This window comes from Eucyclogobius newberryi, unplaced genomic scaffold (assembly GCF_026437365.1).
Source record: "Eucyclogobius newberryi isolate DKJ021-1_F unplaced genomic scaffold, fEucNew1.0.hap1 SCAF_9, whole genome shotgun sequence".
Lineage (NCBI taxonomy): Eukaryota > Metazoa > Chordata > Actinopteri > Gobiiformes > Gobiidae > Eucyclogobius > Eucyclogobius newberryi.
The window spans coordinates 17,536,370-17,548,484 of NW_027316532.1; the positions used below are offsets into that span (position 1 = coordinate 17,536,370).

General features: G+C 47.0%; 2 protein-coding genes and 1 long non-coding RNA gene across 3 annotated transcripts in view; 1 reads left to right on the top strand and 2 right to left on the bottom strand.

The window, feature by feature from the left end:
• Positions 1 to 196: 196 nt before the first annotated feature.
• Positions 197 to 10,334, top strand: nphs2 (NPHS2 stomatin family member, podocin). Its single transcript, XM_072438032.1, has 7 exons — positions 197 to 407; positions 1,121 to 1,224; positions 1,818 to 1,890; positions 4,117 to 4,199; positions 5,031 to 5,290; positions 5,998 to 6,076; positions 10,137 to 10,334. The coding sequence occupies exons 1-7, from the start codon at positions 197 to 199 to the stop codon at positions 10,332 to 10,334; spliced, it is 1,008 nt and encodes a 335-aa protein (XP_072294133.1).
• On the bottom strand, positions 7,462 to 9,356 carry LOC140354270 (uncharacterized). Its single transcript, XR_011925956.1, has 3 exons — positions 9,292 to 9,356; positions 8,392 to 8,549; positions 7,462 to 8,082 (listed from the first exon to the last, which is right to left on the bottom strand). It is a non-coding gene; the product is annotated as an uncharacterized lncRNA (long non-coding RNA).
• A 370-nt stretch (positions 10,335 to 10,704) lies between the features above and the next one.
• Positions 10,705 to 12,115, bottom strand: part of axdnd1 (axonemal dynein light chain domain containing 1) — a 49,667-nt gene continuing 48,256 nt past the window's right edge. Inside the window, exon 24 of the mRNA XM_072438033.1 lies at positions 10,705 to 10,820. Within this exon, the coding sequence (XP_072294134.1) occupies positions 10,705 to 10,820 (116 nt within the window). The remainder of the gene's footprint in view (positions 10,821 to 12,115) is intronic.

Consider the following 12,115-nt stretch of genomic DNA (forward strand, 5'->3'; position numbering starts at 1 on the left):
TTATGCTGCTCTGGTCAGACCCAACGCTGTGAACTAAAGTCTAATTAAGTCCTTTGTTTGTCCGACGTTTCCACTGACGCTCCCTTTGCTTCCTCCTCCACCTCCTCCTCCACCTCCTCCACCTCCGGCTCCATCGCTCCATCCGCCACAACCTGAGCTCCAGAACACCTCGTCTTCTGCTCTACCCGGTCTCAGCATGGACACGGCGGCCTCCAGACCCAAGCCAAGACCCCAAACCAGGACCCCGAGGAGGAAGAGCGAGGAGAAGCAGGCGGGGAAGGAGGTGAAGGAGGTGAGGGAGGTGAGGGAGGTGAAGGAGGTGAAGAGGGCGACCGTGGTGGACATCGACAGCGTGCGGAGCGACATCGAGAACTCTTTTGGACTTCTGGAGGCGGCACAAGATGACGGTGAGTTGTGTGGAGGTGAAGGAGGTGAGAGAGGAGAAGAGGTGAGGGAGGTGAAGGAGGTGAAGGAGGAGAAGTAGGTGAGGGAGGTGAGGGAGGAGAAGGAGGTGAGGGAGGTGAAGGAGGTGAGGCAGGTGAAGGAGGTAAGGGAGGAGAAGGAGGTGAGGGAGGTGAAGGAGGTGAGGGAGGTGAATGAAGTGAGGGAGGTGAAGGTGGTGAGGGAGGTGAGCGAGGTGAAGGAGATGAGGGAGGTGAAGGAGATAAGGGAGGTGAAGGAGGTGAGGGAGGTGAATGAGATGAGGGAGGTGAAGGAGATGAGGGAGGTGAAGGGGATGAAGGAGGTGAGGGAGGTGAGGGAAATTAAGGAGATGAAGGAGGTGAGGGAGGTGAAGGAGGTGGAGGAGGTGAAGGAGATGAAGGAGGTGAGGGAGGTGAGGGAAATTAAGGAGATGAAGGAGGTGAGGGAGGTGAAGGAGGTGGAGGAGGTGAAGGAGATGAAGGAGGTGAGGGAGGTGAAGGAGGTGGAGGAGGTGAAGGAGATGAAGGAGGTGAGGGAGGTGAAGCAGGTGAGGGGGGTGAAGGAGGTGAAGCAGGTGAGGGGGGTGAAGGTGAAGGTGCTGCGCAGATGTTTCCTGAGCGACTTCAAGTACAGTAATTGTGCAGTACTAAGTTACACTCAACACTCGTACCTGAGCGTGTCAAATGTGCATGTGCAGGTCTGAAGCGCCGGAGCCTGAGCGTGCTGGAGTGGCTCCTCATGGTCCTTGTCCTGTCTCTGGTCCTGCTCTTCCTCCCTCTGTCCATCTGGTTCTGCGTCCGGGTAAGACGAGAAGCACGAGGAGCAAGAGGAGCACAGGGAGCACGAGGAGCAGAGGGAGCAGAGGGAGTAGAGGGAGCACAGGGAGCACGAGGAGCAGAGGGAGCAGAGGGAGCAGAGGGAGTAGAGGGAGCACAGAGAGCAGAGGGAGCACAGGGAGTACGAGGAGCAGAGGAAGCAGAGGGAGTAGAGGGAGCAGAGGGAGTAGAGGGAGCACAGGGAGCACGAGGAGCAGAGGGAGCAGAGGGAGCAGAGGGAGTACAGGGAACAGAGGGAGTAGAGGGAGCAGAGAGAGCAGAGGGGGCACAGGGAGTAGAGGGAGCAGAGGGAGTACAGGGAGCACAGGGAGCACAGTGAGTACAGGGAGTACAGGGAGCACAGGGAGTACAGGGAGCAGAGGGAGCAGAGGGGGCACAGGGAGCACAGGAAGCACAGGGAGCACAGTGAGCACAGGGAGTACAGGGAACAGAGGGAGTAGAGGGAGCAGAGAGAGCAGAGGGGGCACAGGGAGCAGAGGGGGCACAGGGAGCAGAGGGAGCACAGGGCGTCGGTTTGGGGTGGACACGGGCGTGACACCAGGTGTGTTTGACCTGAAGGTGGTGAGGGAGCACGAGCGCGCTGTGGTCTTCAGACTGGGACATCTTCTGAGGGGGAAACCCAGAGGACCAGGTACAGCTCCAGAACCTCCTCCTCTTAACCCTAACCCTAACCCTAAACCCAGAGGACCAGGTACAGCTCCAGAACCTTCTCTCATCATTTGAACATAGAATTGTCCAGGGAGAAAAAGCGTAATAAGCGTAAATTTTGGACAGTGCGATGAACATCTCTAACAGTTAAAGCAGTGTAAATATGAGATAAATATGAATATCAGCAGTAAACAGAGTGAACATGAGCAGTAAACAGAGCGAACATCAGCAGTAAACAGAGTGAACATGAGCAGTAAACAGAGCGAACATCAGCAGTAAACAGAGTGAACATCAGCAGTAAACAGAGTGAACATCAGCAGTAAACAGAGTGAACATCAGCAGTAAACAGAGCGAACATCAGCAGTAAACAGAGCGAACATCAGCAGTAAACAGAGAGAACATCAGCAGTAAACAGAGCGAACATCAGCAGTAAACAGAGCGAACATCAGCAGTAAACAGAGTGAACATGAGCAGTAAACAGAGCGAACATCAGCAGTAAACAGAGTGAACATCAGCAGTAAACAGAGTGAACATCAGCAGTAAACAGAGCGAACATCAGCAGTAAACAGAGCGAACATCAGCAGTAAACAGAGCGAACATCAGCAGTAAACAGAGCGAACATCAGCAGTAAACAGAGCGAACATCAGCAGTAAACAGAGCGAACATCAGCAGTAAACAGAGAGAACATCAGCAGTAAACAGAGCGAACATCAGCAGTAAACAGAGCGAACATCAGCAGTAAACAGAGCGAACATCAGCAGTAAACAGAGCGAACATCAGCAGTAAACAGAGCGAACATCAGCAGTAAACAGAGAGAACATCAGCAGTAAACAGAGCGAACATCAGCAGTAAACAGAGCGAACATCAGCAGTAAACAGAGTGAACATCAGCAGTAAACAGAGCGAACATCAGCAGTAAACAGAGCGAACATCAGCAGTAAACAGAGAGAACATCAGCAGTAAACAGAGTGAACATGAGCAGTAAACAGAGCGAACATCAGCAGTAAACAGAGTGAACATCAGCAGTAAACAGAGTGAACATCAGCAGTAAACAGAGCGAACATCAGCAGTAAACAGAGAGAACATCAGCAGTAAACAGAGCGAACATCAGCAGTAAACAGAGCGAACATCAGCAGTAAACAGAGCGAACATCAGCAGTAAACAGAGCGAACATCAGCAGTAAACAGAGAGAACATCAGCAGTAAACAGAGCGAACATCAGCAGTAAACAGAGCGAACATCAGCAGTAAACAGAGCGAACATCAGCAGTAAACAGAGCGAACATCAGCAGTAAACAGAGCGAACATCAGCAGTAAACAGAGCGAACATCAGCAGTAAACAGAGCGAACATCAGCAGTAAACAGAGCGAACATCAGCAGTAAACAGAGTGAACATCAGCAGTAAACAGAGTGAACATCAGCAGTAAACAGAGTGAACATCAGCAGTAAACAGAGTGAACATCAGCAGTAAACAGAGCGAACATCAGCAGTAAACAGACATCAGCAGTAAACAGAGTGAACATCAGCAGTAAACAGAGCGAACATCAGCAGTAAACAGAGTGAACATCAGCAGTAAACAGAGCGAACATCAGCAGTAAACAGAGCGAACATCAGCAGTAAACAGAGCGAACATCAGCAGTAAACAGAGTGAACATCAGCAGTAAACAGACATCAGCAGTAAACAGAGTGAACATCAGCAGTAAACAGAGCGAACATCAGCAGTAAACAGAGCGAACATCAGCAGTAAACAGAGTGAACATCAGCAGTAAACAGAGTGAACATCAGCAGTAAACAGAGCGAACATCAGCAGTAAACAGAGTGAACATCAGCAGTAAACAGAGTGAACATCAGCAGTAAACAGAGTGAACATCAGCAGTAAACAGAGCGAACATCAGCAGTAAACAGAGCGAACATCAGCAGTAAACAGAGCGAACATCAGCAGTAAACAGAGCGAACATCAGCAGTAAACAGAGCGAACATCAGCAGTAAACAGAGCGAACATCAGCAGTAAACAGAGTGAACATCAGCAGTAAACAGAGTGAACATCAGCAGTAAACAGAGTGAACATCAGCAGTAAACAGAGTGAACATCAGCAGTAAACAGAGCGAACATCAGCAGTAAACAGAGTGAACATCAGCAGTAAACAGAGTGAACATCAGCAGTAAACAGAGTGAACATCAGCAGTAAACAGAGTGAACACTTGTTGCTTCCAGGCCTCTTGTTCTTCCTGCCGATCCTTGATGTTTGTCACGTTGTGGACGTTCGACTGAAGACTCTCCAGATTCCCCTGCACACGGTAAAGTCCAACTAACTGGTCTCATGTTGATGACATCACAGCGCTACTTCCTGTCGTTTTAAACTTTTATTTTTAAAAATGTCTATTATAGTATTTATAGTATTTATTCTACTCTGTGTAAGCCTCGCCCTCCGGTCTGCTTTAAGTTTTACTAGAAACTAATCTCCTGGCCCCGGCCCCTGGCCCCCGTTTTTTAAAATGTCCCGGCCCCGGCCCCTGGCCCCCGTTTTTTAAAATGTCCCGGCCCCGGTCTTGGTCTTGGTCTTGGTCTTGGTCCTGGCCCTGGTCTTGGTCTTGGTCTTGGCCCTGGCCCTGGCCCTGGTCCTGGCCCTGGTCTTGGCACTGGTCTTGGTCTTGGTCCTGGCCCTGGTCCTGGCCCTGGTCCTGGCCCTGGTCCTGGCACTGGTCTTGGCACTGGTCTTGGTCTTGGTCTTGGTCTTGGTCTTGGTCTTGGTCTTGGTCTTGGTCTTGGTCTTGGTCTTGGTCTTGGTCTTGGTCTTGGTCTTGGTCTTGGTCTTGGTCTTGGTCTTGGCCCTGGCCCTGGCCCTGGCCCTGGCCCTGGCCCTGGCACTGGTCCTGGCACTGGTCCTGGCACTGGTCCTGGCACTGGTCTTGGCACTGGTCTTGGCACTGGTCTTGGTCTTGGTCTTGGTCTTGGTCTTGGTCTTGGTCTTGGTCTTGGTCTTGGTCTTGGTCCTGGTCCTGGTCCTGGTCCTGGTCCTGGTCCTGGCCCTGGCCCTGGCCCTGGCCCTGGCCCTGGCCCTGGCCCTGGTCCTGGTCCTGGTCCTGGTCCTGGTCCTGGTCCTGGTCCTGATCCTGTTTCTCATCCAGGTTGTGACCAAAGACCTTCTGCAGTGGGAGCTGAGTGCAGTGTGTTATTACCAGCTAGAGAACGTGGCCTTGTGCAGTGGCGCCCTCTGCAGCCTGGAGCCCACACTGCAGGCGCTGGTCCGGGGCGTGATCCGGGACGTTCTGGCCCAGCACAGTCTGACCCAAGCTGTGGGCCAGAGGAGGAAACTGGGCCAGAACATTCAGACTGCTGCTGATGCTCTGCTGTGTCGCTGGGGCATCAGGCTGGAGAGGACAGACATGTGAGTGAACACGTGACCCTTTAACTGTGTGAGAGGACAGACATGTGAGTGAACACGTGACCCTTTAACTGTGTGAGAGGACAGACATGTGAGTGAACATGTGTTTAGACCCTTTAACTGTGTGAGAGGACAGACATGTGAGTGAACATGTGTTTAGACCCTTTAAATGTGTGAGAGGACAGACATGTGAGTGACACGTGACCCTTTAACTGTGTGAGAGGACAGACATGTGAGTGACACGTGGCCCTTTAACTGTGTGAGAGGCCAGACATGTGAGTGAACATGTGTTTAGACCCTTTAAATGTGTGAGAGGACAGACATGTGAGTGACACGTGACCCTTTAACTGTGTGAGAGGACAGACATGTGAGTGACACGTGACCCTTTAACTGTGTGAGAGGACAGACATGTGAGTGACACGTGGCCCTTTAACTGTGTGAGAGGACAGACATGTGAGTGAACATGTGTTGAGACCCTTTACGTGTGTGAGGGGACAGACATGTGAGTGAACACGTGACCCTTTGACTGTGTGAGAGGCCAGACATGTGAGTGAACATGTGTTTAGACCCTTTAAATGTGTGAGAGGCATGTGACTGAACACGTGTTTAGACCCTTTACTTGTGTGAGAGGACAGACATGTGATATCTTTGTATCTTTGTATCGCCAACATAACAGGCTGACTCTGTCCTTTCATCTGTGTTTGTTTCAGAGAAGAGCTCATTTTACCTGTGGAGCTCCAGAGAAGACTCCACCAGGAGGCCAGACCACACCCACCTCTGCAGGTGAGTGTAGACCACACCCACGTCTGCAGGTGAGCACAGACCACACCCAGAGACCACATCCACAGCCGCAGGTGAGCACAGACCACACCCAGAGACCACACCCACAGCCGCAGGTGAGCACAGACCACACCCAGAGACCAAACCCACATCTGCAGGTGAGCACAGACCACACTCAGAGACCACACCTACAGCTGCAGGTGAGCACAGACCACACCCAGAGACCAAACCCACAGCTGCAGGTGAGCACAGACCACACCCAGAGACCACATCCACAGCCGCAGGTGAGCACAGACCACACCCAGAGACCACACCCACAGCCGCAGGTGAGCACAGACGACACCCAGAGACCAAACCCACAGCTGCAGGTGAGCACAGACCACACCCAGAGACCACACCTACAGCTGCAGGTGAGCACAGACCACACCCAGAGACCAAACCCACAGCTGCAGGTGAGCACAGACCACACCCAGAGACCACACCCACATCTGCAGGTGAGCACAGACCACACTCAGAGACCACACCTACAGCTGCAGGTGAGCGCAGACCACACCCACAGCTGCAGGTGAGCACAGACCACACCCAGAGACCAAACCCACAGCTGCAGGTGAGCACAGACCACACTCAGAGACCACACCCACATCTGCAGGTGAGCACCAAGCCCCCGGAAGCCAAGATGGCCGGCATTGAAACCTATGGAGCTGCTCATTGGCGCATGGTTCCAAAAAAGTTTTTTAGTTCCGCATTACTTCCTGAACAGTGGTATATCTCCTCCCACTTTTGTGACGTCATCGCCGTGAGGCTTTGGCGTCGGGAGCGCGCACGTCACAGCAGCGTGAAAGACTGAGAACAGTCAACACGGACTTTTGGAATAATTCGGCTTGAAATAGTCTGTTTACGTAACATATAATGATGAATTGTTATATCCATCTATAAATATACATGTATCATGATGTAAAGCTCTGATATTTAAGAGAATTATAAAGAAGTGTTAAGATAAAAGGTCTGGTTTAATGACAATTAATACAAATTAACATTTAGAGGTGGAATAACGTCCTCATCATTTTCTGTAGTTTTTGGTTTGGGTATTTATTTTGTTATTAACTTTTCAGTTATTTATTTACATAATGTAATTTGGCCAATCTGCATTTTTTTTAATCAGATGAGAAGAAATATAAAATATAATCATCGATTCTGTTACATAATTGAGTTAAGCAGTATTTAATTATATTCAGTTTCCTTTTGTGTCATTTTTTTTTATCAGGTCAATCTTTAATAAATACAAAACACATTTGTTTATTAATGTATTTAATATGAATAATGAACATGAATGAACTTGTTCAATAAATGCAAATCTGATTATATCTACAAATGATAAATTGATTTTAGCCAGTTTTAGTTGAGTTTTAAAGCTACAATGAGTTTTAAAGCTACAATGTGGGAGTCCCTTGTGTACTGTTCATTATTATTATCATCATTAATAGAATCAGAAAATGTATTGCCTTTGTCAAAGAAAATAATTCACAAACAGTGGAACTTGCTTTGGTGATTCAGTGCAACATAAAAATATTAACAATGATAAAACAACCTGCATAAGTCAAATAGAACAAACTGAATAAAATAAGATATTCCTTTATTGTCCACACATGGGGAAATGTCGTTGTTGCAACGCAGTAGATACCGAGGAAAAGGACAGAAAACTTATAGGAAGTTTAAAAAACACTCTTAATAGATCGATCTTAATAGAAGAACTCTTATAAACAAAAACTCCTATAGACCAAACCTCTCATAGCTTAATAAGGAATGGAGGGGAAATAAAGATAAAGATAAAATAAAAACAGCGTAAGACAAAATAATACTAATAATAATGGTAAAATAAACACTCTTTTTACATCAGTTATATGCACATGAATGTGACATTATTGCGTTAAATACTGAATATCTCAGTATTTAACAATACTTTGTTTCCATGGCTACGCAGTCTTCTGTACTTCAGTAACTGCTCCATCGTATGACTGAGACAAACAGAACATGTCAAAGCTTTAGATTATACAAGTCATAGAACATACACTTCATATGTTTAGATTATACAAGTCATATAACATACACTTCATATGTATTAGATTTATAAAAGTCATATAACATACACTTCATATGTTTGTCCTGAAGCTGTTTTACAGACCCATGTGACACAGCAGTGTCTCTTTTAAAGAACAATTATCATTTATTTTTTTTGGTCATAACAAAACAGACATTTTATAAATTCAAAGTACTGATTCTACACTGTTTACTTTTAGTCGAGGCAGAAGTTATTATTAAAATACCTTTTGCTTTGGAGTCGTCAGGAGTTTACTTGAGATGACTCTGTGTCTGCAGTGATTAGGTCTGCAGTGACCTGCAGTGACCTGTAGTGACCTGTAGTGACCTGTAGTGACCTGTAGAGCTCTGGACAGCACAGACAGACTAAACTCACTGGTCAGCACTGAAGATGAGAAAGATACTCATTAGAACATTGATATATTCTGCACATTTAACAGAGAAAAGCTGGAATATGTTATTGACAGATTTACATTTCGCTCTGTAACACAAAAGTTCCTCTTTTCACATTAATTTTTAAAGCTAGAACCAAAAGTCATTTATTTATGCATAAGTTTAAACCTTAGAAATTAGAACATAACTCACATGTTTGCTAAATCTCTACATATTCCATGGAAGTAAATCCATGACATTCCTATAGAAAACAAGCGTGTGCTTTGCTGTTTAAACACAGCACACGTCATTATGAAATATGTAATAAAACCTCAAATGTCGTCTCAGCCCCTGTAAGTACAGCACTGTCACTTTTAAACACCTTTACATTTATATATGTAAGATATGACCCATTTCAGCAGGTTATATTTGAATTATTGGTTGTTTTTTATAGCACATAATACAAACATCACTTTATTTCCCTTCTTTCTCTAGTTTTCCTTGATCTGTGCTTCCTCTTGTCTCTTAGAACATTTAGTAAGAGAAATAATTAGTTATTTATTTGCAGAAGCACGAGCCATCACGACGTGTTGTTGCATCTTTGTGTAGCTAAACTTTAGCTTACGTTAGCTCGTGTTAGCTCGTGTTAACTCGTGTTAACTCGTGTTAACTCGTGTTAACTGTGTAATCGTTGTTTTACACTTCATATGGAACAATGTGTGAAACGTGAGGAATGACATACAAACACAACTTACTTGTATCGTGCTCTCGTCTGGTCACTTTCTTCTGTTTGTGTTTAGTTTCCGTCACGTGTTCTCCCAAGGCTCGTTCATGAGGGTCACGTGCGCGCTCGGTGCGCGTACACCGTTCACCGGAAGGTTAAAAATGTATTTTTTAAGTATTTTAGAAACAGTTGAAGAGTGAAATTCCTTCTATTTTATTTTTAGACTAAAAACAATTTAGCATGTTTGGTAATTTTAGAGGCCGAACTCCTGAAATGGTCCGACCAAAAGGCTGCATTCTGCGAAGTGGCCACTACTCAATTTGGAGCCAGAGGCAGAGGGGGCGTACCCTATCCAGATATTATAATAGATCCATGGTGAGCACAGACCACACTCAGAGACCACACCTACAGCTGCAGGTGAGCGCAGACCACACTCAGAGACCAAACCCACAGCTGCAGGTGAGCACAGACCACACTCAGAGACCACACCCACAGCTGCAGGTGAGCGCAGACCACACCCACAGCTGCAGGTGAGCACAGACCACACCCAGAGACCACACCCACAGCTGCAGGTGAGCGCAGACCACACCCACAGCTGCAGGTGAGCACAGACCACACCCAGAGACCACACCCAGAGACCACACCCACAGCTGCAGGTGAGCACAGACCACACCCACACCTGTCCTTGCACTTGTACTTGAGTATAATTCGAGCACGAGTCCTCTGTCTCTGCTCCTTTTGCTGACATATAACTACCAAAATTTCACAAAAATATAATCGTCATCATGTAACTGTAGTCTTACTCGAGTACACATGTCCCGTACTCGCTCCACCCTAAGAGTGTACAACAGTGTGAACGTGTTGACCTTTTTGCAGTCGAGAGCGGCCGAGTCGGACGGCGATCCCTGGGACGGTCTTCGCTCGTCTCTGCGCCTCCTCCGCCCGGCCCTCGTCCTCCCTCTGCCCCCGGATCTCCTGAATGTGACTTCCGACCCCTCACCTCTGCCCCCGCCGCCGCCTCCTCCACCGCCTGTCGCCATGGAAATGGGGGCCGAGGACTCTTCGATGATGTGACGACTTTTGAAAGGTTCCTTTCTTTACGATGTAAGGATTTGTATTCATTGACAACAGCGAAAGTTATTTCATTATTTTATTCTTATTCACAACTATTGTTACTAAACTTTGACCTTCCAGTTTAATAAATGACAAAAAGGTTCTCTGTTGTTGTTTCTTGTAGTTACCCACTTGAATGTCTGATCGAATCTATTAAACATGATGGTGCACTACATCAGAACACGGTTTAGGACTATAAATAAAACATAACATTAAAGATAAGAATGTAACCTTTTTCACACAGGAGTAAACAAAGACAGCATGTCCGTAATTATGATATTATAGATCATGTTTAGTGTGTTAAAGTGCAGACGTATGTAACAGTCGTGTCTCAGCGTTTCCTGGTCTTTCTGGAGCCGGTTTGGGGTTTGGACTCGGGCGTTTTCTTCACCAGAGCAGCTTTAACCAGAGGAGCTGCAGACGAGGACGGCTCAGGGGTCTTCACATCTACAACAACAACAACAACAACGTCATCATATGTTCATCATCAAATGCTACAAACTCAGAGATCAGAGTTAAAAACATCTCTCCTCCTCCAGAGTTTTCACACTTCAGACCGACTTGACCATAACGTTCTCGCAGTCGTTAAGTCGACACATGAAAACAACTTCTGCTTTCAATTGTGGCTTTTTTCCTTAGTCCTTAAAGCGTCGTCGCGTTTCACATTGACTTTCCGTGCACTCGCTCTTGTAGTTTGTAAAGTTGCACCAGGATGATGACATTATGTCACAGTATACAGTATTGCACTTGAGTATAACAGTATTACACATGATTATAACAGTATTGCACATGATAAACTGGGAGGTTTTCAGAGCTGCCACAGATAGTTTGGATGAGTACACGACACTGTGACGTCATAAATTCGATTCTGTGAGGACAGCATTATACCATCCAACACACACCAAAGTCACCTTCAACAATGACAAACCCTGGTTCACACCAAAACTGAGGCAGTTGAGAGGGCAGGAGGCAGCGCACAGGGCCGGTGATAGAGAGGGCTACAAAGATGCAAAGTATGGATTTAGCAGGGAGGTGTCGAGAGCTAGATCTCAGTACAATACGCCTCTGAAGCAGCAGTTCTCCAACAACAACCCCGCCTCTGTGTGGAGTGGGCTCCGGCTTCTCACAAACTACAAGCCCAGAGCCCCCCCTTCCACGGAAGACAGAAAACTGGCCCAGCAACTCCTTCTACTGTAGATTTGACACCCCCTCCCCTACTGTGGCCACCTCTGCCAACCCAACCACGGTCGGCTGCAGACTTCCATCTCTGCAGGACCTGTACGTCTACAGGACTCTGGGACGAGCAGGTCGGATCACAGCCGACCCTTCTCACCATGGACACGGACTATTCGAGCCACACCCCTCAGGCAGGAGGCCACTCCCCTCAGGCAGGAGGCCACTCCCCTCAGGCAGGAGGCCACTCCCCTCAGGCAGGAGGATACAGTCCATCCGGACCAGACCTCCCGCCACAAGAACAGTTTATTTCCCTCTGCAGTTGGACTCATAAACACTTCTTAAACATTGTCACTTTAACCATAATTTAATTACTCACTGTTCACTTTCTGCACTACATATGTAAACTCAACTGTAAATGTGTGTACATATTAAACATTTTTATTTTTTCTTATTATTGTCTGATAGCTTATTGTTATTCTTATCCCATAGCAGATTTAAATTGTTTCTTTTTTGACTTATTCATTGTTTTATGTTGCACCGAATCAACAAGACAAGTTCCTATGTTT

Coding starts and splice junctions, on each gene's coding strand:
- nphs2 (XM_072438032.1), top strand. CDS start 197: ATGGACACGGCGGCCTCCAGACCCAAGCCAAGACCCCAAACCAGGACC. Junction 408..1,120: donor GGAGGCGGCACAAGATGACG/GTGAGTTGTGTG, acceptor GTGCATGTGCAG/GTCTGAAGCGCCGGAGCCTG. Junction 1,225..1,817: donor CCATCTGGTTCTGCGTCCGG/GTAAGACGAGAA, acceptor TTTGACCTGAAG/GTGGTGAGGGAGCACGAGCG.